At 46.7% G+C, this 26,890-nt stretch overlaps 2 protein-coding genes across 3 annotated transcripts; both read left to right on the top strand.

Annotated features, from left to right (window-relative positions):
* Positions 1-284: 284 nt before the first annotated feature.
* Positions 285-3,809, top strand: LOC123116486 (uncharacterized). Of its 2 annotated transcripts, XR_006457090.1 has the most exons (3): positions 285-1,506; positions 3,185-3,234; positions 3,473-3,809. XR_006457090.1 is itself a non-coding variant. In XM_044537439.1 (2 exons), exon 1 carries the CDS (start codon positions 371-373, stop codon positions 1,499-1,501), a length of 1,131 nt encoding a protein of 376 aa, XP_044393374.1. In that variant the 5' UTR covers positions 285-370; the 3' UTR covers positions 1,502-1,506; positions 3,473-3,809. The 2 variants fall into 2 exon arrangements, 1 of the variants encoding a protein (XP_044393374.1); XM_044537439.1 differs by lacking the exon at positions 3,185-3,234.
* Positions 3,810-13,921: 10,112 nt separating this feature from the next.
* Positions 13,922-17,228, top strand: LOC123116485 (putative UDP-rhamnose:rhamnosyltransferase 1). Its single transcript, XM_044537438.1, has 2 exons — positions 13,922-14,529; positions 16,003-17,228. The coding sequence occupies exons 1-2, from the start codon at positions 14,077-14,079 to the stop codon at positions 17,011-17,013; spliced, it is 1,464 nt and encodes a 487-aa protein (XP_044393373.1). The 5' UTR covers positions 13,922-14,076; the 3' UTR covers positions 17,014-17,228.
* The last annotated feature ends 9,662 nt before the right edge of the window (positions 17,229-26,890 follow it).

Raw genomic sequence — 26,890 nt, 5'->3', positions numbered from 1 at the left:
CCCGCTGTTGGACAGTTGGCGCCTCGGACTGGTCAACAAGTGGTCAAATCGAGCGGCAACGAGTGAGACACGAGGAACCGTAACAGGAAAATCGCGTCTTGTCATATTTGGTGGCCGTATTGGGCGTATTTCTAAATACAGTGATCAAAGCATACTTTCTTCACAAGTGCATTTTATTAAAAAGAAAACTATCAGGAACCCAACCGAAGCCGACGGCACGTGAGTGTCCCAGTGTGTGTGAGAGTCGTGGGCTGGTCATAGCCTGCTCTGCTTTGCTTTTTGGACAGAAAAACCTCCAATCAATCGCGCGGAGCGCACCGCAGAAGCGCGCCCAAAACCCCAATCTTGCCTCACCCTCACCTCGCCGCCGATGGCCACGATGACGGCCGTCCGCCGCGCCGCCCTCGCCTGCCGCGTCTCGAGCCGCCTCCTCTCCCACTCCTTCGCCTCCTCCGCCGCCACCCACTCGCGCCCCTCTTTAACCCTCCTCGGCCACTTCTATCACCCCATGTGCCCGCAGGACCCTCGCGCGTTCCAGCTGCCGCCGCCTGCCGCCCCGGCCTTCCAGCCCCTCACCGCCTCCTCGCCGCGCCTCTCCCTCGACTTCCTACCCGACATCTTCGACTACACCCTCTACGACTCCCACCGCGGCCTCCTGCTCCTCCGCCGGAAGCTCCAGTTCGACACCCGCGACTTCCTCGTCTGCGACCCCGTCTCGCGCCGCCACGCGCTGCTCCCCCCGCCGCCCATCACCTCCCTCAACGGCGGCGAGGTCCTCGGCTGCGCGCTCCTCTCCCGCGACCGCGACGCCCCCGCGGACCCCGACGGCGAGCTCCGGTTCGAGCTCCTCTTCGTTGCCCTCGACGTCGACCGCCCGCGCGCCTGGGTCGCGTCCTTCCGCGACGGCTGGTGCCGCTGGAACGCGCTGCCGCGGTCGCGCGGGGTCACCATCGACTTCGACGCCATGAGGTTCGAGCGCATGTGCGTGCACGCCGCGGGGGGCATGTACTGGCACATCCTCAGCAGCCCCTCCGCGCTCGCGCTCGACGCCGCCACCATGGAGTTCTCCTTCGTCCGGGCGCCGGAGATGATGTGGGGAGAGCTCGACGGGCACCACAAGTACCGCATCGGCGAGGTGCCCGAGGACGGACGTTTGTGCGTGGCTTCGCTGGAGAGGCAGCATGGCCTCCAGATGTGCGTGCGTGGCAATGGGGACAACGGCTGGGTGCTGGAGAGGCGCATACCCATGGGGGAGGTGCTCGACACCGTGCCGTCCCTGCCCAAGGACCCCATGAGGCGGCACGCCAGGCTGTGGCTGGGCGACGTCGACCATGGGCGAACCGGGAGGGTCTTCATCAACACCCTGGGCTTCGGCAACTTCTCCTACGACATGAACACCAAGAAGCTCGAATATTTGGCGGCCGAAGAAGATGGCATGACATTTGGACACCCCGTGTTTGCCTACTTCTCGGCCCCAGACTGCTGCTCTGCCTCTGCGTGACCATGGTAATCCCACAACCTCTCTCTTTTTGTACCCTGTTAATTTTGTCCTATGCAGAGAGTAGGGGTATAACTAAGAGTGTGGATGCTGCCTTGTGCGACTATCTTTGAAATGCCTCTGTTTCATGGCTAAAGCATGTGCCTTTCCCTACAACAGTTTAGCATAACTGTGGAACATGCTCTGCAGGATGCCTGAAATTCTCCATAGTGATAGAGTAACATGTAAAATATTTAGTTCGTTTTGTGTTTGTCCTCACCTTCAATATTTTCATGACAAATGTGCGTAGATATACAATTCAACATATCATTTTGCACACTGAATTTCAGCCCTTTTTGTTACTGTCCTTGCCCCTTAAACAGAGAATGCACAAAATACCCATCTTCATGAATGGATCTGGACCCCTGAGATAATTTCTAGCATAAGTCGAAACCTTTTTTTTTTTGTCTTGGAGCAATCCACTGAATCCACCGAAGTCTCGGTGACTGCGTTCTTCTGTTTGGAGGCTGCACCTGCATATGGTCCCAAGTTTTCAAGGCTGATCTAAGTTAGTTCATAATGTCTTTTTATCCCAACTATAAAGAACTTTTCTCAAGATGAAGCAGTTTAGCAGATTCTAAATTTGGCGATGAATGGACCATCCTTTTATTTCTTCTTCAAAAGTATCAGCTTAAATTCACTAGCATATATTATCCAGCATCGTAAATTTTCATAGCAGCAGACTTGGTGTCATGGATTTACATTTCATCAACTCGTGGATTTTCTTTGCAGTTCTTTCAAACTTAAGATACCATACACATTGTCTGTACTAGTTAATTAGTTCTTAGAAGGGCGGGCCTGGCACAGTGGTAGTCTCTCCAGTCGTTGCCCTTTAGTTCTTAACACCTTTGCTGCTTATTTTTCACCAAACTCTATTAGTTTTGATCCACCGGAAATTGTGCTTATAAATCTGCTTATTGGCCAATTATAAGGCCACCTTTCCTTAATTTGTACCTAGAGTTACAAATGAGTTATGCTAATTGCTAGGTACTACTGAAGTTTTTATATTTCCCCAATCGGTTCAATTGCTTCTCAGTTTTTCAGTCTTGCAACTAAACCTTTTTGCATGTAGTCGTTCATAGTATTCAGTCTATCAGAACACAAGCTAGCTATGGACCTTCTTATAGTGCACCATTCTAAGAGATTAGCTGCTTGATGCTTCAAATGCGTTGTTTTTTCTATAATATGATTCGGCAGTGCTATTGATTTGGTATGTTGGAAATTAGACATATAGTGGTTGCAACCTGAATACTTTCTGTTCCCGCAAAAAGAAACCTGAGTACTCGCTGCATTTTCTGATAACCAGATGGCTAGAACTTTTTGCACGTGAAACTCACTTGTATATACTATCTAGCGCCGTAAATTTCACTTGCATATATTATCTAGCGCCGTAAATTTCCGTAGCAGCAGAGTTAGTGTCATAAATTTACATGTCATCAACGTAACAATCTCCTTTGTAGTTCTATCAAGCTTAGAAAACCATACATATGGTTTGGATAAGCCAACAGTTATTGTTTTTTACTCTCTCCGTCCCAAAATAAGTGTCTCAATTTTAGTACAACTGAATACCTTGCTGCTTATTTGTTCAATGAAGTTTTATTAATTTGATTCACTGGAACTTGTGCTGATAAATCTGCATGCTTTCAGGGTGTTCATTGTGCCACTGGGATAATTTAGCTGCACATTTTAGTGTAAAGGTTGGGCCACTAACTTACATTTGTAGATCGCACAGCTGAGCATATTGTTACTGGGTAATTACATGATCTTGTGTCCGGTACAATCGACATTGCTGCCATCACTTCCAAGGGTGGCTTGAGCTGTGACACCATATATATGCTCTTGATTTTCCCAGGGTTTAGTAATGTGCCGGTTTCTTCATCAACATGTTGCAGTCTCCACTGTAACTTTGCTGATAGTTCTCTCCTTATGATACAGGGTGGTGACTACGTACCGGTGAGTCTGGAGGCCTCGACACCTTTTTGTTCAAAGTCAGCTCGCAGGAAGCTTCTACATACGTTCTTATGATGCATGAGGCAGTGGCAATGGAGTTTCTACTGTCTGCTACGTTATGTAAGTGCAATGGGACAACATGAATGGAGTCCTTAAAACAGCAGGTTGTGTGGTAATCTCATTCTCCTGTTGGTTTCATGGATGAGAATCTCACAAACTCACGGTACCCTGAGATTCGGTGAACCGTGTGGCGCAGAGGAATGCTGATGTTGTTCTTTCAACATGTTAATCTGTGTTCAATGGCAACTTTTTGTTACTGTCACGGTGCCCTTTTTGTTACTGTCCTTGCTCCTTAAATTGAGAATGCACAAAATACCCATCTTCATCATAGATTAAAATCGTGGGAGAAACGATTTCGCGGCAGCCTCTCCCAGCAGCTATAGCGGCCGCCATAGCGGGCAATCGCGGCAAATAGCGGAAATTTTCCTGGCGGGGGAGATGATTTCTGGAGGGTTTTGCTGATTTTGGAGCCATTTAGAGGGATATGTGAAGGATTTCGTGGCAGCAGCCATAGCGTAGCGGCGAGGCTCCCGGACAGCTATAGCGCAGCTATCGCGGCTATTTCGCGGGCAATTTTAATCTATGATCTTCATGCATGGTCCTGAGTTCCATCCGTGGTCCCGTGTCATAATTATGCACTCCATGGTTTGTTTCATCGCGCAATACATCATCTTTCTACTGCCATTTCTGTAGTGTGAAGTGCAACACAACGACCGCATAATAGCACATTACTAGGACGTCACCTAAGAACTAAGGCAATGCATAACCTGCTGTTTTCAGAGCTTTCATGGCGTCCAAACGAGCAATTAGTATCTGCCTTTTAAACAGGCCATCTGTTTGGTGTTTCAAGTCTGAACTACTCCCTCCGTTCCTAAATATAAGTCTTTGTAGAGATTTCACTAGGTGGACTACATACGGAGCAAAATGAATGAATCTAAACTTAAAATGCATCTATATACATCCGTATGTGGTTTATAGTGAAATCTCTATAAAGACTTACATTTAGGAACGGAGGGAGTATAAGTCTGTAATGGACGTGTACACATTGATGATATACATTAATTTTTGAAATGAAAATTGGCGACACCGAACCACATCCCTAATTCCCTACCATATATATATATTTCTTCCACTATCTAGACAAGTTGATAATATAAATGTGACATGATCTTGATATCATAAAGCTAATCGACTGAAGCTAGAATCACTTCAGAAAAAAAACAAAATTATTACTAGCATAAACAAGAACTGTGTAGAAAGTAGAAACCTGACCCCTTGCTATATTTTTCAGTCTTGATCGTGTGACATCATGAAAGTTTTCGATGGTCGCCTCAAACCGAGTCATGTTTTAAAAAAAATTGAACCGAGTCATGTAATTGACCCATTATTGCGTAAATGGCAATCTCCATAACTTCAAGCAGAACCCAAGAAACGGTTGAAACTGTCGAGGGCTGGGACAACCTCGTACGGTTCAGGAGATTGTGTGTCTGACTAAGACGCACCGTGCCGATGTTATCTTTCTTTCAGAAACTAGGAAAAATAAAGAGTATGTTGAGCTTTTGCGGTACCAGTTGGGTACGAATAATGTGTTTACTGTTTCTGGCCATGGTAAAGGTGGAGGTCTAGTCATATTTTGGGATGGAGCATATTCTTGTGAGCTGAACCAATATAGTGAACATTTTGTGGACATGTACGTCAACAAGGGTGATGGTACAAAGTGGAGGTGCACATTTATTTACCGAGAGCCTAAGGCGAGCCAGAGGTATGTTATGTGGGATCTTTTGAGGCGGATTAAATCTCTTGGTGTTGGACCTTGGTTTATGGTGGGGGGTTTTAACGAAGCTATGTGGCAAAATGAACATTTCTCTCAACATAAGAGATCTCCTAGACTCATGGCTGACTTTCGTGATGTTCTGTCGGAGTGCAATTTATTTGATTTGGGCTTTCAAGGTGCTCCGTGGACATATAATGATATGCAAGAGGGCAACAAGAATGTTAAGGTACGTCTTGACCGTGCAGTGGCATGCCCTCTTCGGTCTTCTATTATTAGCTCCAGAGCTGATCATTGCCCCATTTGAATTGAGTTGATGGGTACTGCTAGAGAGGGGAGGTTTGCTAGAGAGTTGAAATATGAATCTTACTAGGAGAGGGAAGGTCGTGTTTTGGATGAACATATTAATGATTGTTGGAATAAAGGATCAAAGATAAAGGATCTGAAAGATGTTGCCAATAATTTAGAAAAATTAATGAAATCTCTTCATGGATGGAGTCGGATGCATATAGGGTATCTGCCTAAGAAACTTGAATGGGCTCGTAAGGGACTAGACATTTTGTTAAATAGAACTGATCATTCTGCTATGTTGGAAAGAAAGAAAATTCTAGGGGAGATGGATGAACTTCTTATCAGGGAAGAAATATTGTGGAAGCAGAGATCTCGTCTGGACAAGATTAAAGGGGGAGATCGTAATACAAAATATTTTCAGCGAAAAACTTCCTGGAGAGCAAAAAAAATATCTATTTCGGCTCTTAGGAAGGATGATGGTTGTCTCACGGAGAATTTGGAGGAAATGAAAGGTATCAGAACCTCGTTTTTAAACAACTTTATTCTTGTGATGCTTCAGTCGATCCATCCCACATTATTTCATTAGTCAAGCCCCGTGTGATTGATGACATGAATGATGATTTATGCAAACCTTTTACGGAAAAAGAAATAAGTGATGCCCTTTTTCAAATGGGACCGTTAAAAGCGCCAGGGCCGGATGGCTTTCCTGTGAGGTTTTTTCAGCGGAATTGGGGTGTAATCAAAGATGATACTGTCAAGGCTGTGCAACAATTTTTTATTTCTGGAATTATGCCTGATGGTATTAATAATACAACTATTGTTCTCATTCCAAAGATCAAGAATCCCCAAACAATCAAAGATTTCAGGCCGATCAGTTTGTGCAATGTTATCTACAAAATTATTTCCAAGTGTCTTGTTAACAGGTTGCGACCGCTCCTCGATGGTATGATTTCCCCTACCCAAAGTGTGTTTATTCCGGGAAGGTTAATTTCTGATAATGCTCTTATAGCCTTTGAATCTATGCATTCGTTAAGTACGCTTAAGGATTTAAGAGGGGAATAATGTGCTTATAAGTTGGACCTAGCCAAAGCCTATGACCGTGTGGATTGGCAATTTTTGCAAAGTATGATGGGTGCGTTGGGTTTTGTGCCGCAATCGATTAAATGGGTTATGACATGTGTTACTTCGGTGAAATTTGCGGTGGGCTTTAGTGGTCAATTGCTGCAGTCGTTCTCACCTTCTCAGGGGCTCGGGAAGGGAGATCCTTTATCTCCCTATTTGTTCTTATTTGTGGCTAAGACGCTTTCTTTGTTGCTTAATGACGCATGTGCCAGGGGAGTTCTCCAGGAATTCAGACTGACTAGACGAGCGCATGGTATTTCTCACTTATTATTTGCATATGATAGTCTGCTATCTTTCAAGGGTTCTTTTGATCAGGCTTTAGCAATTAAAAATATTCTGACGGTGTATGAGAAGGGAACTGGACAGATGTTTAGCCCTGATAAGTGTTCCATAATGTTTGGAAAAAAATGCAGCTTGGAGAAACAAGTGACTATTATGGTTATCTTAAAAATTACTGTGGAGGGGTTTGAGGATAAATATCTTGGATTACCAGTTCCAGAGGGTAGAATGAAGGCCGGTATGTTTCAGTATACTAAAAATAAGTTTTTGAAAAGGTTTTCTGACTGGATTGAAAAATATGCTTCTTGTGGAGTCAAGGAAGATTTAATCAAAACAGTAATTCAGGCTCTACCTGTGTACGGTATGGGGATTTTCAAATTTCCGGTTTCCCTTTGTGAGGAGTTATCCCATATTGTAAGGACCTTTTGATGGGGAGATGAAGAAGAAAGAAGAAAAACTCATTGGTTGGCGTGAGACAAACTATAACAAGACCAAAAGGTAAGGCTTGGATGGGTTTCCGTGATCTCAGGCTTTTTAATCAAGCTCTTTTGGCCAAACAGGCATGGCGGTTGTTGGTTTACCCAAATTCTCTATGTGCGAAGTTGATGAAGGCAAAGTATTACCCCCAGGGACATATTCTTGATACAGTGTTTCCGCATGCTAGTTTTGTGACTTGGCAAAGTATTTCACATGGCCTGTAACTTCTTAAGAAGTGGATCATTTGGCGGGTATGTGATGGATCTAGTATTAATATATGGAGGGATAGTTGGATACCTAGGAGTCATGGCCTAAAAATCTCAGCTAGAAGGCATAATACCAGGTTGAAATTGGTATCTGATTTATTCATGAGCGGTCGTAAGTGTTGGGATGAAAATTTGATCAAGTAGCTATTCTATCCACATGATGCGGAGGAAATTCTTAAGATTCGCATTCAGGTCTATAGGGATGGGTATTTTGTTGCGTGGCACCACGAGAAGAATGATATATTTTCAGTTAAAAGTGCATACATTTTTGCGCTTAATTTGAAGGATAGCCAGGATCCTGTTGGCCAATCTAGTGGCGAACCAGAGGGGGAAAGAGGGATTTGGGAGATAATATGGAAGGCTAATATACCTCAGAAAATCAAGATTTTTGCGTGGCGAGCTGCTACCAATAGCTTGTCGGTCCAGATGAATAGATTTAAGCACCATCAAAATGATTCATGTATGTGTTCTATTTGTGGGGTTGAAGGTGAAGACATCTTTCATGGTCTGGTGAGTTGTTTTAAAGCTCGTGCTCTTCGAATGGCCGTGAGAGAGCGGTGGAATATTTCAGATGAAGAGTTCTTCAAGTGCACGGGACCAGATTGGTTATTGATTTTGCTGGCGCAATTGGGTTTGCGGCAGAGGAAGCAAATCCTGTTTCTTTTCTTGCGAGCATGGCATTTGAGAAATGATTTAATTTTTGGAAATGGAAAAGAATCCGTTAATGCCTCTGCACATTTTGTGGACAATTTTTGAACCACTTTCACTTCTAGTCATGACACCGCTCAACTGGACGCTAGCAACAAAGGTAAGGAGAAGATGAGCGGAGTTGTAGCGGATTATGCACCGTTAAAAGATCATGTGGTGTGGACTCCTCCCCCTAATGATCATATCAAGATCAATGTTGATGCCAGTTTTGAGGAGAGTACTAATGCAACCAGGGTGGGGGTTGTAGCTCGTAATTCATCTGGAGATATTATTGTTTTCACGTGGGACTTTATTAATCGGTGTACCGGTGTGGATGAAGCTGAACTCTGCGCCTGCCTCGTAGGACTTTATATAGGTATCACCCTTCATCAATCTATTATTATTTTAGAGACTGGCTGTGCTTTCGTACATTTGTTTCTTGCAAATAAGAAGCTTGACTAGTCCCCTCTGGCTGATCTGATGGATGAGGCTCTTAGTATATCTAGGATGATGCATAATTTTAATATTTCAAAGATAAGTCGGACTACCAATGGGGTGGCACATGAGATTGCTAAGTTTAGCTTTAGTACTAGGTCCAATGGGATTCTTTTTAGTTCTGTTCCGCCCTGCGTGGTGTATGTTGTAACGAATGATTGTATGAACTTTTCTTTGGCTTAATTAATATATGGGGTGTTTTTCCAAAAAAAAAACGGGTACAGACTTGTATGATTAATCTTATATCATACTCCTTCCTGTACGAATACAGCTAACACACATACACATGCAAGAGTATGCAGCGGTAATACTAAATCAACTACTTCTATAATCTACATGTCTACGTACGACAATCATCGGAATACATTTGGTCCAACAATGTCACTGTACAAACTACCGTAATGTAAGTGGGCGCCGCACGGCGCACGGCGACGGTGCTGCCCGGGGAGAGAAAAGTAGGAAACGGCGGCTGCCGTGCGCTCCTTAATTAGTGGGCCTCATGGTACAATTAGCAACAACAATGCCGTTAAGCTTGCCATGTTTGCACCGACGTAGCCGTTGGTGTTGCCATTCCCAGCTCCCCATCCATGCATGTTGCATCCATTTGTGTATATAAGCATGCGCACACAAGATCTCCCAGAAATCTTTCGAAAGATCCACGCGATCCCACGAACTCACACGAAGATCCATCGCTAGATCGATCACCATGTCCACGGCCGGCAACGAGGTGGAGCCGGAGGAGTTGCAGGAGGAGGAGGAGGAGGAGGAAGGCGGCGGCGGCAACCCGAGGCGCTGCGCGGCGTGCAAGTACCTGCGCCGGCGGTGCGGCCACGGCTGCGCGCTCGCCCCCTACTTCCCGGCGTCCCGCCCCCGCCGCTACGCCAACGTCCACCGGGTCTTCGGCGCCAGCAACGTCGCCAGGCTGCTCCAGGTAACTGAAAACCAACAGCCGGCTGTAAGTTCGAGCTCCCGATTGCATGGTTGAAGACTCACATTGAGTTCCCATTTCGCGCGCAGAGCTTGCCCGTGGAGGAGAGAGCGCAGGCGGCGGAGACGATGGCGATGGAGGCGCAGTGGCGGGTGGGGGACCCGGTGTACGGCTGCGCCGGCGTCATCAACCGGCTGCAGGAGGAGATCCTCGCCACGCAATGCGAGCTCGCCAGGACCAGGGCGCAGCTCGCCATCGTCGTCGCGCACGGCGCGCAGCAGGCTCCTCGTTCCGTTCCTCTTCCTCCGCCGCATTCGCCGCTGCGAGCAGGCGGCGACCGCGTCGCCGGCATGCAGAGGCAGGGAGGACAGCAGGATGTGCCGCTGGATGGGCCGTTTATTGACACGGACGAGTTCCTCGACCTCGACGGGTTTTGATTTGAGCTTCCGACGTGCATGCCACTGACAAAATGGTGGCATTGGGCTTCTGCCACTGACAAATGAATAACTAATGGCAAACGTAGTACCATTGTAGTAGTACTAGTTGTTTGCAAAAAAATAATATTTGCCTTCAATGTTAGGCCTAGCTAATCTCGTCTGTGTTACATTTTTGTTTCCTGTTAAAATAATGTACTACGATACCGTCTGATGTGATCCAAAGATGCTTATTTGCCGTGGGCCGGGGTGTTTGGTGAGGGTTGTGTGTTTTTACAGGTGCACGGGAAACATAGCCCTTGCTGAGTGTTTTCGAAAATACTCTTGTAAAAACTTGACACTAGGTAAAGTCAAGATTTGAAAAAACTTGACACTACACAAAATAAAAATACTCGGCAAATGGGCATCGTTGCCCAGTGTCCTAGAAAAACGCTCGGCAAAGTTCTTTTCTAATTTACTTTCTTTTCTTTTTACTTTTTTTGATGTAAGCTGGGCCCCGATCTTTCGATGAGAGAGATAACTACGATTTTGGGTGGGACTTGACCCTCACGATCCGGCTACCAGCCGTACAGGGAGAACCGTACACGACTGATATCCACGGCAATCGCTGAACCAACTCCACGATGTTATCGACCGAGCCAACGGCGCAATCGACCTATCCAAGAAGGATTTTTCCTGCAAGCAAATCGAAGAACATGCAAGAAAATAATAGCCAAGCAATCTAAAATTGCGGATATGCTAGATGAATAAATCTCACAAGTTGGGGTTCTGATAGATGTCTTGACGGTCGCACTAGCCGCGATGAGCGAAGACAAATAAAAGTAGCAATAGCTAAACTTCTCTAAACAAAATCCGAGTCTAAACCCTAATAGATGACGTCTATTTATTAATAGTCGGCGCCGAACGAGTACGTAGACGTGTTCCATCCGGACTGCTGGTCGAAGGAAATTGTCCACGGGTCGCTTGGCAGGCCAAGCCGCAGGCCTTCTTGAGAATTGGCGCGTGAGGAGACTTGGGGCAGCCCAAAGTGCCATGGCCCACGTGGCTGATACTGATCAGTGGATTCGGTCCTCTTGCACTCCACGTGACATCTTTGATGGATGGTATGGAGTGGATGCTTCGGTGGCCATGCATGCATGCAAGGAGGATGGAGCGCATGCATGCATCAAGAATTGCTTCATCTGGTTTTGAAACACAATAGTCCCTGGCTTCTTTCATTCTTTTCTTTCTGAGTACAAGTAAATCATAACATGAGTGTAATATAATATTTCTATGAGTTAAATAATATGTCCAAAGGAACGAAAGTACCTGGTTAATAATTTGTGGTGTAATATTTGTAGATGTTTCTATGATAGCTATGTCCACATCATTTTTCCTCATTTTTTATTTTTTTCTGTGTATTAATTCAATTATTTCTTTTCATTTATGTGTTTTCATTATTTCATTTTCTTTTAATTTTCTTATTTCTTGACGACTAGGTGTGCGCCTTCTCCTTCTTTGAGGCGATATCATGGCCTTGACCGTCCCTTCAGGCACCAACGGTAATCCTATGCCAGGTTTAGTGGTCCTGGTGGTGGAAGTATCGTCCCTTGGAAGCATTGCTTTAGTGCATCGTGGTGCCTATCAGAGCGAAAGTTTGTGTTGAATGCCTCGTTGGTCTTAGTGGCGAGGCTTGGGGCGGTGTGTTGTAGGGCTAGTTGTTGTTGTGGGCATGGGCATGCAGGGCACTATGTACATCGTCATAGACGCCTCTTGAACATCTTCTTCCTCGGGTATGGTCAGTCCTGCTATTCACTTGCCAGTCTCTAGGCAAAAAGACTGTACAATATGTTGGGCCAATATGACTTTAAGTTTTGGTTGTGCTTCCGATATGTTTCGCAATGGTTGAGATGCCACGTTAGTGCTCTTTGTTCTATCCTTTCACCATTTGTGGCTTGAGTTGGACAAGAAGAGTTGTGTGTCATTGTATTTGTGCGGGTGTGGTTGCTAACCTCTTTCGTTACATGTTGTGTGCCAAAATGTGATGTACTCCGACCTAAAACATCTTATAAAAGTTTATAAAGGTAGTATTAGCCATCTTTGCTCTCTTTTTTTAAGAAATTTCCAATCTATTCATCTTCAATCATGGAAATAAAAAGAACAACAGAGGTAATAAATATTACAATCATGTCCATAGAATACCTAGCGACGACTACAAGCACTGGCGCGAGCCAAAGGCGCCCCACCATTATCGCCTCTCCCTCACCGGAGCCGGGCAAACCTTGTTATAGTAGACAGTCGGGAAGTCTTCATGCTAAGGCCCCAAGGACCAGCGCACCAGAGTAACAACCATCGTTGATGAAGAAAGTCGTAGATCAGAAAAAGTCAAACCTGTAAACACCCAAACGAAGACGAATGGAGACCGGATCCAAACAGATCCACCGAAGACTGGCACCGACCGAATCCCTCGAGATCCAACGGAGACAAACTTCCACACGCCCTCTAACGATGCCAGACGCACCATCCGGACGTGGATAGAACGTGTGAGACATTATTCCTACTAAGGAACATCGCCGCCGCCGCACAGCCCCAACCAAGACGCTGAATCTAACAAGAACGAGAACGGGGTCCCTCCCGCCGGCAGGGGGCCGAGATCCTCCGCACCTCCATGGTGTGGAGGCCATGGAAGATGGGACAGACCGGCGATGGCGCCGACGGAAGGAGACGAGCTTTTCTCGTAGAGGAGGAAAGAGATGGAAGAATTGTAGTTCCTTTTGCTCTTTTCTATGTCACTCATACACCTCTCCCTGGTGTATCCTCATAAAAGTTTTTATAGTTAAATTTCGTAAAGCCTAGACCGAAAAAGTTGCACACAATTAATTCCTTGATTTTGCTATGTATATAGGTTGATGTAGCGCAAAAGATATATATCGCTTACGAACAGCGTTGAGGGGGTACTGCCTATATTGTGTCGATCGGATCGACCCATTAGTAACGGGAGTCGGGGATGCCGGTTTTGGGAAGCTTTCGGAACCTTCTGCCCAGTTTTGGGAAGGTTCTAGAAAATGTTTATCTTTCTTTCCTTTTCTTTCTATTTGTTCTCACTTCTTTTACTTTTAATTTTTATTTTGTTTTTGTTTTTTACTTTTTAATTCACGAACAGTTTTAAAATCCACAAACAATTTTTGAATTCAGGATTTTTTTTTTAAATTCAGGAAGATATTCTTAATCCGTGAACATTTTTTCAACTTCATTACTAACATATTTCAAATTGGTGAACATTTATCTGAATTCACGGACATTCTTTGAATCCGCAAACATTTTTTAAATTCAAGAAGATTTATTGAATTGATGAACATTTTCACAAATTTCATGGACATATTTTAAATTGACGGACATTTTTTAAAATTAAAAAACAGACCACCCGAAGTAAAAAAGAATCGAAAGAAAAGAAAAAGGCGTGCTGGGAGACTCGCGCGTGTTGTTGCGCGCTGGACCAGCCTCGTGCTGCATGTCTCATGTAGGAAGCGCGTGAGCGATGCAGCGGCTTGTTGCTCGCAGCGAGCGACATATAGCAGCGCCCGTTGATGCAGAGGGTGCTACCCTCCTCTTTGAAAAGTAACATAGTAGTATATATTAGCAAAGTCGTTGCATCCCCTCTCTCCCCGTCTGATCTGGATCGACATTTTCTTGTCTGTCTCATCTCTCTCGCCGGCGGTCAGAGCAGGAGAAAGCGCCCACAATCGGCGACCTAGCTTGTTGGAAGTATACTTTTTAGTTCCAAGAAGTGAGAGCTGGTTATGGCAAAAGCCATGGAAGCCACCGCAAGGTCTTCTTCATCACTCCACGTCGTGGTGTTCCCATGGCTCGCGTTCGGCCATATGATCCCCTACCTCGAGCTCTCGGAGCAGCTGGCGAGGCGCGGGCACGCCGTCACCTTCGTGTCCGCGCCGAGGAACCTCGCCAGGCTGAGGCCCGTCCCGGAGGACCTCCGGCCCCGCGTCCGCCTCCTCCCCCTGCCCCTGCCCAGCGTCGACGGCCTTCCTTACGGCGCCGAGTCGACGGCCGACGTCCCGCCGGAGAAGGTCGACCTCCTCAAGGTGGCTTTCGACGGCCTCGCCGCCCCTTTCGCCGGATTTCTTGCCGGAGCCTGCGCCGGCGGGGAGGGTGCGACGGGATTCGGCAAGAAGCCCGATTGGATCTTCGTTGACTTCACACACCACTGGCTCCCGCCCATTGCTGAGCAGCACAAGGTACGTAGGCACTCCATTTTTTTATAAAGAAAGTACGCGCTCCATTATTTAAGGAAAACGTTTGGAGCCAGGGCACCGGAGGAACATTGGGCCGGTCTCCCTCTTCCCCACGTCTCCTTCATCGCAGCTCCCCCACATCTCGCGCCGCTCGCCGGGGCGCGCGCCGCCCTCTTCTTCTGCTCCTTCCTCCCCACCCTTCCCCATCCCTTCCTCCCCCCCTCCCCCCGCGGTCGCAGCACCACGCCTTCCTTCCCCGCTCGAAGCTGCCATGGATCTGCACGGTGACCATTCCATCTCGCCGGCGACCGAGGGGCGGTGACCACGGGAGATGCTGCAACCGGGGCGACGGGGTGCTACCACGGCGACGCCTACCTCACATGCATCGGAGCTCTGCCTACCTCGCCGGAGCCATGGCAGACTACACCCCACGGCGATTTTTTGATGAAACCGGTTGTAGCAAATTCAATCGCCGGTGGTAGCAAAAATTACTACGGTTGCAGCAAAACGGCGTCATCGTCATCGCGGGGTCGCAACTGAGATAAGGAGTTTGAAGCTTTTTTCAATGCGGTTGTAACTTTTATAACTGTCGGTTGCAACTTTTCATTTTTCGTCCATGGCTTCCTTTCCACGGTTGAAACTTTTTTATAGTCGGATGAAGCTTTTTTCATCGCTAGATGAAGCTTTTTCTGTCACCGGTTGTAACTTTTCGTCCAGGGCTTTTGTTTCCACGGTTGAAACTTTTTTTATAGTCTGATGAAGCTTTTTTTCATCGCTAGATGAAGCTTTCTCTGTCACCGGTTGTAACTTTTCTTGTAACTTTTCTTGGTCATCCATAGCTCCAGTCGTATACTGGTTGAAGCTTTTTTCGTAGCCGGTTGAAGCTTTTCCTATCGCTAGTTGTAGCTTTTTTCGCCGTAGGTTGCAGCACTGAGCATCTCCCTGGGCGCTCGATCTTTTTTGTTCGCAAGTGGGGGATGAGCGCCGGCGAGCACACAGGTGAGCACGCCGGTGAGCTCTGGTCGTCGCCACCAGAGCTGCAACGGTGGCCATGGAAGCTACAATCGCAGGGATGGGCTATTGCATGGGGGCGAAGCCGGTGAAGAGGACGGCCGCCGAGGATTACCGGCGACCAGGGCGGCCGGGAAAGACGGCCGGCGAGGACGGCGATCGGGACGAGGAGGGCAGGCGAGGGAGGGGCGGCGACGAGGGGGAACACGGGCAGCCGGCGAGATGGGGTTCGCGAGAAGAAGACGACGCTCGTTACGGGCTCGTGAGAGGAAGACGACGATCTAATTGGATAAGGATCCAACAGCTCGGGACGGGCCGATCTGACGGCTAGGGTGCGACCGGCCGAAACGTGCGACCGGCCGAAACGTTCGGCCGGCGCACCGGCGCCTAGCATCGCCCATTATTTAATGCTGCATACTGCCTACGAGTCTGTCTACAAGAGGTTTGTGTGCGCTGCGCGTGCAGGTACCGTGCGCGTTGTTCTCCATCTTCCCGGCAGCGTTCATCGCCTTCCTCGGCCCCAAGACGGTGAACGACGAGCACCCGCGGAGGACGGCGGAGGACTTCACGGACCAGCCGCCGTGGATCCCGTTCCCAACCCACATCGTCCACCGTCTCCACGAGGCCAAGCAGTTCGTCCAGCTGCATTTACGCCCCAACGCCGCCGGCCCGTCCGACTGCTGCCGCTTCTGGGAGACGGAGCAGCACTGCCCGCTCGTCATCGTGCGCAGCTGCCGCGAGGTCGACGGCCCGCTCTGCCCCCTCCTCACTGACCTCTTCGGCAAGCCTGTGGCCCCGTCCGGCCTCCTCGCTCCATACGACGCCGCCCAAGAAGCTGTTGCCGACCGTGCCGGCGGCGGCGAGGATGAGGACAAGGCGAGCGCGAGTCTCATGCGCTGGCTGGACGAGCAGCCGGCGAGGTCCGTGATCTACGTCGCGTTCGGGAGCGAGGCACCGCTGACCCCCGAGCAGGTCCGCCAGCTCGCAGTCGGGCTGGAGCTGTCGGGCGCTCGGTTTCTCTGGGCGCTGCGGGAACCGAGCGGCCTCCTGATCCCCGACGGGTTCGAGGAGCGCGTGTCCGGGCGCGGCCTCGTGCGCGTGGGGTGGGTGCCGCAGGTGCGCGTCCTCGCGCACGGCGCCGTGGGTGCGTTCCTGACGCACACTGGGTGGAGCTCGCTCATGGAGAGCTTCCTGTTCGGCCACCCGCTCGTGATGCTACCTCTGTTCGCCGACCAATGCGTCACGGCGCGAGCCATGGCGGCGAGGGCGGTCGGCCTGGAGGTGCCCAGGGACGAGCGCGACGGGTCGTTCGCCGGGGTCGACGTTGCCAGGACGGTGCGGCGGGTGATGGCGGAGGGCGAGGAAGGGAAGGCGCTCGCCCGCAATGCCAGGGCGTTCCAAGAGATTCTCTGCAACAGGGCGAAGCAGGACAAGTACGTCGACGAGCTAGTTGAGCACTTGCTCCGACTGCAATAGGGCAAGGGACGCCGTGTTGCCTGTCGAAATGTGTAATCAATAATCGTGCATGTTTCCTCAATCTACTCGATGTCCCCGAAATATGTAAATGTGATAATCGTGTCTGTTTTCCGACTCTACTCGATGTCCCCTGAAATGTGTAAATGTAATAAACGTGCATGTTTTCCCAGTCTACTCGATGTCCCTGAAATGTGTAAATGTAATAATCGTGCCTGTTTTCCCAATCTACCCGATGCTCCTGAAACGTGTAAACATAATAACGTATCCACGAGACTATCCACGTATTAATTCTGCATTTTCCGCACAAGACTGTCCACGTGATTTCCACATTAATTTCACAAAAAGAATTCCTATATACAACACCTAAATAGTTCATCTTCACTATTTCAATTCTATTAACATGCACACATGCTACCTCATCACATATGTCACATCATCATTCACTAATTATTTCTCTTAACATATATGAAAATGTCAACATGCACACATGCCACCTCACCACACATGTCACCTCATCATCCACTAATTATTTCTCTTAACATACATGAAAATTTTAATATGCACACATCCCAACTCACCACACGCCATCCAATCACACTAATTGCATCACAAGATGCACACAACCATGTATTTCTCTCACCTGAGGCAGAACCGTTGACCCTAGGCTTCTCCGCTTCCCTCTCCTTCATCGCCGCCGCTAGAGGATGGCGCCAGGCTAGCCCAGGGCGCGGTCAAGGAAGGTGGAGACTAGGAGCATGTTGTTGCGCTCGATGGTGGGCGCCTGGATCAGATCTGCATGATCCATCCGGCCATCCAGAGGAGCTCCGCGCCACCACATGGGTCAGCGGGCCAGATCCTTCTGGCCGTTCGGGACACTGTGGGTGCCCGGCAGTCGGTTACGCCCTGAGGTGCCTAATCTAGATCGCGGGATGCCTACAAGCCTTCGTCCCCTGCTCGGCGTGCTTGTCTGTGCGGATCTGAGCCGACTTGCTGATCCTTGATGCGGTTGGAGCTGGACGAGGGATTCAGAACGGGAGAAATCCCTAGACGGCCTTTTGGCCGCGGCGGCTGCGACAACCGAGGGCGCCATTTTCTTCTCCATGGAGACGCTCGTCAGATCTTCTTCTACTTCCACCACACCATTTGTCTCCCGGGTGAAAGCCCTAACTGCGGTGGACGGCAATGGCGTCTTCGGGCATCGTTCCCTTCTTGAAGGCGCCGCTTTGCGCGTCGACGATGACGGCTCTTGGTGGCATGGTACAGTGGAGTCTCGGCGGCGGATGCGTCTTGATGGACTAGCGCAAGGCGGTGGTGCTATCTGTCGCTGGGTCGGCCAGACCATGTGGTGCTCTCAGCCCGGGTGGCTTCGAGTTGATCCATGTATTCATGTTGTCAGATTCTCTTTTTTTAACACAGTACAGACGCAAGCGCTCATGCATACATGCATAACGTCTCCTCCCACTGAAAGTGCATCACCGGAAATCCTGAAATAAATCATTAATAATGTGAGCACTTGGACTTGAACCCTGGTGGGCTGGGAATACCTCTGTCCCTTTAACCATCCAACCACTTGTTGGTTCGTGTTGTCAGATTCTGTTGAATATAATAACAAAGATGGTTGTGCACATCGATTGATGCAGAGGCCGGGGGTCATCCTCCTTTTTAGAAAAATATATTTCTCTCAACATGCATTCAAAATACTACTTATATTCTATACATATGCTATTCTCTGCATCCTATAATATAAGATGTTTTTGCAAGTTGTTTCACCTTAAAAAACATCATATATTATGGGACGGAGGGAGTAGCAAATGATACATGCACTTAAAATTGTAGCATTAGTTGGCATAAATCAAAATTAAAAAACTAGACTTGCCATGCATCATAAACTAAAATTGCCATAATACATGCACTTAAAATTGCCATGGTTCATACAAAAAATTATTTTCATGGTTAAAGTACTGAAATTGCCATCATCAAAAAACTAAAATTGCCATGACCTACAAACTAAAACTGCCACATGGCAACTTTAGTTTAAGCACTATGGCAACTATAGTGTAAACATCATGGCAACTTCTGGGCAAAAAAAATTTCGTCGGAACATATCAACATGGGGTCTAGTTTTGAAGATCTCTTCGAGACGGATTTAATGGTGAAAACGGATTTTTATCGCTTTTTTAATTAGGAGATAAAACGTTTTTAAGCCGAAAACCAAAAAGATTTCTGCTGCTGTCATCTATTCATACGTGGCAAAATGAGTGGTGATGAAGGTGTGTGGGCGATGTGCAAACGCCAAACGTGTGGACGTTAGTTTTTCCGTTCTTTTAATGATTCTATATCCGCAGAGCTAGCCGACGTCGGTCATCTAAAAAAACTTGATGTGGGACTATTTAGGGGCTGTTCGATAAACCTCCCGCTCCGTGAAATCAGAGGATCTGTGGAGCTTCTCCTTCCCCACTCCGCGGTTTTGTACTGCCGCTCCTCCAGCTCCGGGAGCGGAGTTGTGGAGAGGAGGGAAGCCGAAGAGGCCCTTAATAGTATGTGAATAAACATGAAAAGGCTGATTGTGATTGCTGCTGTGTGGCCCTGCACAAGTCCAATATTACGCTAGGCCCAATTCTACAGTCTGGGCAGCCAAAACGCAGGTTTCAAATGAAGTGGATGCTACACACGCACATGTGCTAGCGTAGTTTGTTGCTAATAAAATACACATGTTTGAATCATATGCTAATTATGGTATCATTAGGGGCCTTTTTACAAACACGCTTGACAGACCAAGAATAACACATTCCCTTCAATAGTATGTATAGATATGGATTTGCATCTATATCATAATCAAATATAATATAATATATTTATTTTTTATTTAAATTAGATCAAAAAATATTGCAACCAATCAGCGCCGCAACGGGCGGGGTATCATCTAGTTACAGAAAACCATCATGGCTGTTGTGCAGCCAATGCCTTGCTAACATGCAAACTAAGGGGGATCAAATTGTAAAAGCTACTATCCCCGTTCATTAACAATAAACGTGTTTCCTTAACCTCACGTGCGAGAAAATTTTGCTCACATCAGCCGATTCTGAACGGGGGCGAAGACATGGGACTCAATAAGGAGCACTGACCCAGGCGAGGCCGAGCCAAGACCTCACCGGAGACGGAGCCTGAGGCGAGGAAGATGGTTAACTGATGTGGGTAGGGGAGTGGGAATTGAAGGATATATGCCCTAGAGGCAATAATAAAGTTGTTATTTTATATTTTCTTATATCATGATAAATGTTTATTATTCATGCTATAATTGTATTAACCGGAAACTTGATACATGTGTGGATACATAGACAAAACACCGTGTTCCTAGTAAGCCTTTATTAGACTAGCTTGTTAATCAAAGATGGTTAAGTTTCCTAACCATAGACATGCGTTGTCATTTGATGAACGGGATCACATCATTAGGAGAATGATGTGATGGATAAGACCCATCCGTTAGCATAGCATATTGATCGTTCAGTTTTATTGCTATTGTTTTCTTCATATCAAAAACATATTCCTTCCACTATGAGATTATGCATCTCCCGAATACCGGAGGAATGCCTTGTGTGTTATCAAACGTCACAACTTAACTGGGTGATTATAAAGATGCTCTACCGGTATCTCCAAAGGTGTTTGTTGGGCTGGCATAGATCGATATTAGGATTTGTCACTCCGAATATTAGAGAGGTATCTCTGGGCCCTCTCGGTAATACACATCATAAGAAGCCTTGCAAGCAAAGTGACTAATGAGTTAGTTGCATGACGATATATTACGGAACGAGTAAAGAGACTTGCCGGTAACGAGATTGAACTAGGTATGAAGATACCGACGATCGAATCTCGGGCAAGTAACATACCGATGATAAAGGGAATAACGTATGTTGTCATAACGGTTCGACCGATAAAGATCTTTGTAGAATATGTGGGAGCCAATATGAGCATCTAGGTTCCGCTATTGTTTATTTACCAGAGAGGTGTCTCGGTCATGCCTACATAGTTCTCGAACCCGTAGGGTCCGCACGCTTAACGTTCAATGATGACATTGTATTATATGAGTAATGTGATTTGGTGACCAAATGTTGTTCGTAGTCCCGGATGAGATCACAGACATGGCGAGGAGTCTCTAAATGGTCGAGAGGTAAAGATTGATATATAGGACGATACTATTCGGGCACCAGAAGTGTTCCAGAGGGTACCGGGTACATATTGGGTAACCTGAAGGGGTTCCGGGCACCCCCGACAAAAGATATGGGCCTTATGGGCCAAGAGGGGAAACACGGCAGCCACCAGGGGTTGTTGCGCCTCCCATATGTGTCCCACTAGATGAGAATGAAAGAGGGGAAGAGAGAAGGAAGGGGGGGGGATTAGGCCTCCCCCTTCCTTCCCTCCTCCCTCCTCTTTCCTTCCCCCTCCGGTAAATAAGGAAGGGGGGCGCCGGCCATAGGAAGGCCCCAAGTAGGATTCGGCCTACTTGGGCGCCTCCTTGGCTGCCTCCCCTCTCCCCAACACCTATATATATATATGTGTGGGGCGCCTCTAGCACACCTCAGACTATTGCATAGCCGCGTGCGGCGCCCCCTCCATCGTTTACTCCCACGGTCATATCTTCATAGTACTTAGGCGAAGACCTATGCAGATCACTTCACCATCACCATCACCATGCCGTTGTGCTGACAGAACTCATCTACTTCCTTGACACATTGCTGGATCAAGAGGGCGAGGAATGTCATCGAGCTGAACGTGTGCAAAACTTGGTGGTGCCGTACGTACGGTACTTGATCGGTCGAAACTAGAAGAAGTTCGACTACATCAACCGTGTTGTCAACGCTTCTGCTTTCGGTCTACGAGGGTACGTAGACACACTCTCCCCCTCTCATTGCTATGCATCTCCTAGATAGATCTTGCGTGAGCATAGGAAATTTTTAAAAATTGCATGCTACGTTCCCCAACAGTGGCATCCGAGTTAGGTCTATGTGTAGATGATATGCATGGGTAGAACACAAAGACTTGTGGGCGGTGATCATCATACTGCTTACCACCAATGTCTTATTTTGATTCGGCGATATTGTTGGATGAAGCGGCCGGGACCAACCTTACATGACCAAGTTCATGAGACCAGTTCCACCGACAGACATGCAACACTTTGCATGAAGGTGGTTGGAGGGTGTCTGTTTCTCCTACTTTAGTTGAATCAAATTTGACTATGGCCGGTGCTTGTTGAAGGTTAAAACAGCAAACTTGATAAATCACCATTGTGGTTTTTTTGTCGTACGTAAGAACGGTTCTTTCTAGAAGCCCGTAGCAGCCACGTAAAACTTACAACAACAAAGTAGATGACTTCTAACTTGTTTTTGCAGGACATGTTGTGATGTGATATGGTCAAGACATGAGGTGATATACGTTATTGTATGAGATGATCATGTTTTGGAGAAGTTATCGGCAACCAGCAGGAGCCTTATGGTTGTCTCTTTATTGTATGAAATGGAAACGCCATGTAATTGCTTTACTTTATCATTAAGCGGTAGCGATACTTGTAGAAGCAATAGTTGGCAAGACGACCACGACGCAACTATGGAGATCAAGGTGTCGAGTCGGTGACAATGGAGATCATGACGATGCTTTGGAGATGGAGATCAAAAGCACAAGATGATGATGGCCATATCATGTCACATATTTTGATTGCATGTGATGTTTATCTTTATGCATCTTATTTTTCTTAGTACGGCGGTAGCATTATATGATGATCCCTTAACTAAAATTTCAAGGTATAAGTGTTCTCCCTGAGTATGCACCGCCGCGACAGTTCTTTGTGCTGAGACAACACGTGATAATCGGATGTGATAGGCTCTACGTTCAGATACAACGGGTGCAAGACAATTTTGCACATGCGGAATACTCGGGTTAAACTTGATGAGCCTAGCATGTACAGACATGGCCTCTGAACACTGGAGACCGAAAGGTTGAACGTGAATCATATAGTAGATATGATCAACATAGAGATGGTCACCATTGATGACTACTCCATATCACGTGATGATCGGACATGGTTTAGTTGATTTGGATCACATATCATTTAGATGACTTGAGGGATGTCTAAGTGGGAGCTCTTAAGTAATTTGATTAATTGAACTTAATTTATCATGAACTTAGTCCTGATAGTATTTGCATATCTATGTTGTAGATCAATGGCCCGTGCTACCGTTCCCTTGAATTTTAATGCGTTCCTAGAGAAAGCTAAGTTGAAAGATGATGGTAGTAACTACACAGACTGGGTCTGTAACTTGAGGATTATCCTCATTTCTACACAGAAGAATTATGTCCTTGATGCACCGCTAGGTAAAAGGCCTACTGCAGGAGCAGATGCTGATGACTACTCGATAGTTCAATGTGCCATGCTTTATGGCTTAGAATGGGGACTTCAAAGACTTTTTGAACGTCATGGAGCATATGGGATGTTCCAAGAGTTGAAGTTAATTCCAGCAAATGCCCAAGTGGAGAGATATGAAGCCTTCAACAAGTTTTATAGCTGCAAGATGGAGGAGAACAATTCTGTCAGTGAACATATACTCATAATTTCTGGATATCATAATCACTTGACTCAGATGGGAGTTAATCTTCCAGTTGATAGTGTTATTGACAGAGTTCTCCAATCACTGCCACCAAGCTATAAAGGCTTTGTGATGAACTATAATATGCAAGGGATGGAAAAGACAATTCCCGAGCTCTTCGCAATGCTCAAAGCTGCAGAGGTAGAAATCAAGAAGGAGCATCAAGTGTTGATGGTTAACACGACCACTAGTTTCAAGAAAAGGGGCAAGGGAAAGAAGGGGAACTTCAAGAAAAGAATGGCAAGCAAGTTGCCACTCCCCGGAAGAAGCCCAAAGCTGGACCCAAGCCTAAAACTAAGTGCTTCTATTGCAAAGGGACTAGTTACTAGAAGCGGAACTGCCCAGAGTATTTGGCGGATAAGAAGGATGGCAAAGTGAACAAAGGTATATTTGATATACATGTTATTGATGTGTACCTTACTAATGCTTGTAGTAGTGCCTCGGTATTTGATACTGGTTCAGTTGCTCATATTTGTAACTTGAAACAGGGACTACAGTTAAATGAAGATTGGCTAAGGACGATGTGAAGATGCGCGTCGGGAATGGTTCCAAGCTCGATATGATCGCCATTGGCACGCTACCTTAAGTATTAGTTTTAGACCTAAATAATTGTTATTTGGTGCCAGCGTTGAGCATGAACATTATATCTGGATCTTGTTTAGTGCGAGGCAGTTACTCATTTAAATCAGAGAATAATGGTTGTTCTATTTATATGAGTAATATCTTTTATGGTCATGCACCCTTGAAGAGTGGACTATTTCTATTGAATCTCGATTGTAGTGATACACATATTCATAATATTTATGCCAAAAGATGCAAAGTTGATAATGATAGTGCAACATATTTGTGGCACCGCCGTTTAGGTCATATTGGTGTAAAGCGCATGAAAAAACTCCATGCAGATGGACTTTTGGAATCACTTGATTATGAATCATTTGATACTTGTGAATCATGCCTCATGGGCAAGATGACTAAAACTCCGTTCCCTGGAACAATGGAGTGAACCAATGACTTATTGGAAATAATACATACCAAAGTATGCGGTCCGATGAGTGTTGAGGCTCGCGGTAGGTATCGTTATTTTCTGACCTTCACAGATGATTTGAGCAGATATGGGTATATCTACTTAATGAAACACAAGTTTGAAACATTTGAAAAGTTCAAAGAATTTCAGAGTGAAGTGGAGAATCATCGTAACAAGAAAATAAAGTTTCTACGATTTGATCGCAGAGGTAAATATTTGAGTTACGAGTTTGGCCTTCATTCAAAACAACGTGGAATAGTGTAAGGGCATATTTATCCCCAATATGTTTTGGTGATTGATGACAATGCTTGTGCGGACTAATCGTGTGCGTTTAGTTCTTTCAGAGATTCATCCATTGGCACAAGACGATTTCCTCCCCTCGGTGTTGTAATTCAAGACGGTGTAGCTCCTTCGTTTCGTTGTTGGTGGACTAGTTTCGTAGGAGTCACCGTACTATCAAGAGGGGATCCGCTTTGTTAAGACTTGGGTGGAATCACACGTACACATCCTTATCACACCCGTCGTCTTTCCTTCCGCATCTCTGGAGCTGCCGTTTTCCCCTTGCTTTGCTTCGCTCTGCCCCAGCGGTAGTACCGCGACCACAGCGGTAGTACCGCCGAAGCTCCCCAGCGGTAGTACCGCCCTCAGAGCAGTAGTACCGCTCCAAGCGGTAGTACCGCTCTCCGAACGGTAGTACCGCTTGGGATTTTCGGCCGTAGTACCGCTGTGCGTCTGGGCTACTACCGCCTCGATTCTCGAACGAAGTTTTTCGTGTCGGGTTTTGCGGCACTAAGGGCGGTAGTAGGAGCGGTAGTTCCGCCCTAAGCGGTAGTACCGCCCTTCCCTAGCGGTAGTACCGCCCTGGGGTCAGGGCCCTGGCAGAGCGGCAGTACCGCTGGGTTGAGCGGTAGTACCGCCGGGAGCGGTAGTACCGCCCTTCCCTAGAGGTAGTACCGCTCTGTGCGGGGCTGGTGAGTGGGATAACGGTTGGATCGTTTCCCCACTATATAAAGGGGTCTTCTTCCCCAAAGTTGACCGACCTCTTTCCCCCAAAGCTCCATTGTTGCTCCAAGCTCCATTTTCGCCCGATCTCTCTCCCTAGCCAATCAAACTTGTTGATTTGCTCGGGATTGGTTGAGAAGGCCCAGATCTACACTTCCACCAAGAGAAATTTGATTCCCCCCACTTATCCCTAGCGGATCTTGTTACTCTTGGGTGTTGAGCACCCTAGACGATTGAGGTCACCTCGAAGCCATACTCCATTGTGGTGAAGCTTCGTGGTGTTGTTGGGAGCCTCCAAGTGTTGTGGAGATAGCCCCAATCTTGTTTGTAAAGGTCCGGTTGCCGCCTTCAAGGGCTCCAATAGTGGAATCACGGCATCTCGCATTGTGTGAGGGCGTGAGGAGGTTACGGTGGCCCTAGTGGCTTCTTGGGGAGCATTGTGCCTCCACACCGCTCTAACGGAGACGTACTTCCCCTTAAAAGGAAGGAACTTCGGTAACACATCCTCGTCTCCACCGGCTCCACTCTTGGTTATCTTGTCCCTTTACTTTTGCAAGCTTACTTGAGTTATATCAATTGCTTGCTTGTGTGCTTATTGTCTTTGCATCATATAGGTTGTCCACGTAGTTGCACATCTAGACAACCTATTTCATTGCAAGATTTAATTTGTTAAAGAAAAGTCTAAAAATTGTTAGTTACCTATTCACCCCCCTCTAGTCAACCATATCGATCCTTTCAAATAGTTTCACAATTCATGCCACCTAGAACACCACAGCGTAATGGTGTGTCCGAACTTCATAATCGTACTCTATTAGATATGGTACGATCTATGATGTTTCTTACCAATTTACCACTATCGTTTTGGGGTTATGCATTAGAGACAGCTGCATTCACATTAAATAGGTGTGACACCCCAAAAATTTGGCCTTGTTTTATTAAATTAAATTTTTTGCCAGGATTTAAAACTTTGGATTTCTGAGCTCCATTTTGATTTTTAAGTCATTTCCTTCCCTGTTATAATGAGTGTTCCAAAAAGAAAACTTTTCAAAAATGTTGTTGGACTTATTTAACCTCTCAAGAAAAACTTTCCTTTTATCAGTATAACTAATTAAATAACTAAGTTGCTTGATCTTTATTGTCTTGAAAATGGTTTTCAAGGTTAATTGACCATATTTGAACTACAACCATTTGATAGATTCACTTAAAATTTCCA

The sequence above is a fragment of the Triticum aestivum genome, chromosome 5B (assembly GCF_018294505.1).
Source record: "Triticum aestivum cultivar Chinese Spring chromosome 5B, IWGSC CS RefSeq v2.1, whole genome shotgun sequence".
NCBI classification, from domain to species: Eukaryota; Viridiplantae; Streptophyta; class Magnoliopsida; order Poales; family Poaceae; genus Triticum; species Triticum aestivum.
This window is presented reverse-complemented; position numbering and strand designations above follow the sequence as displayed.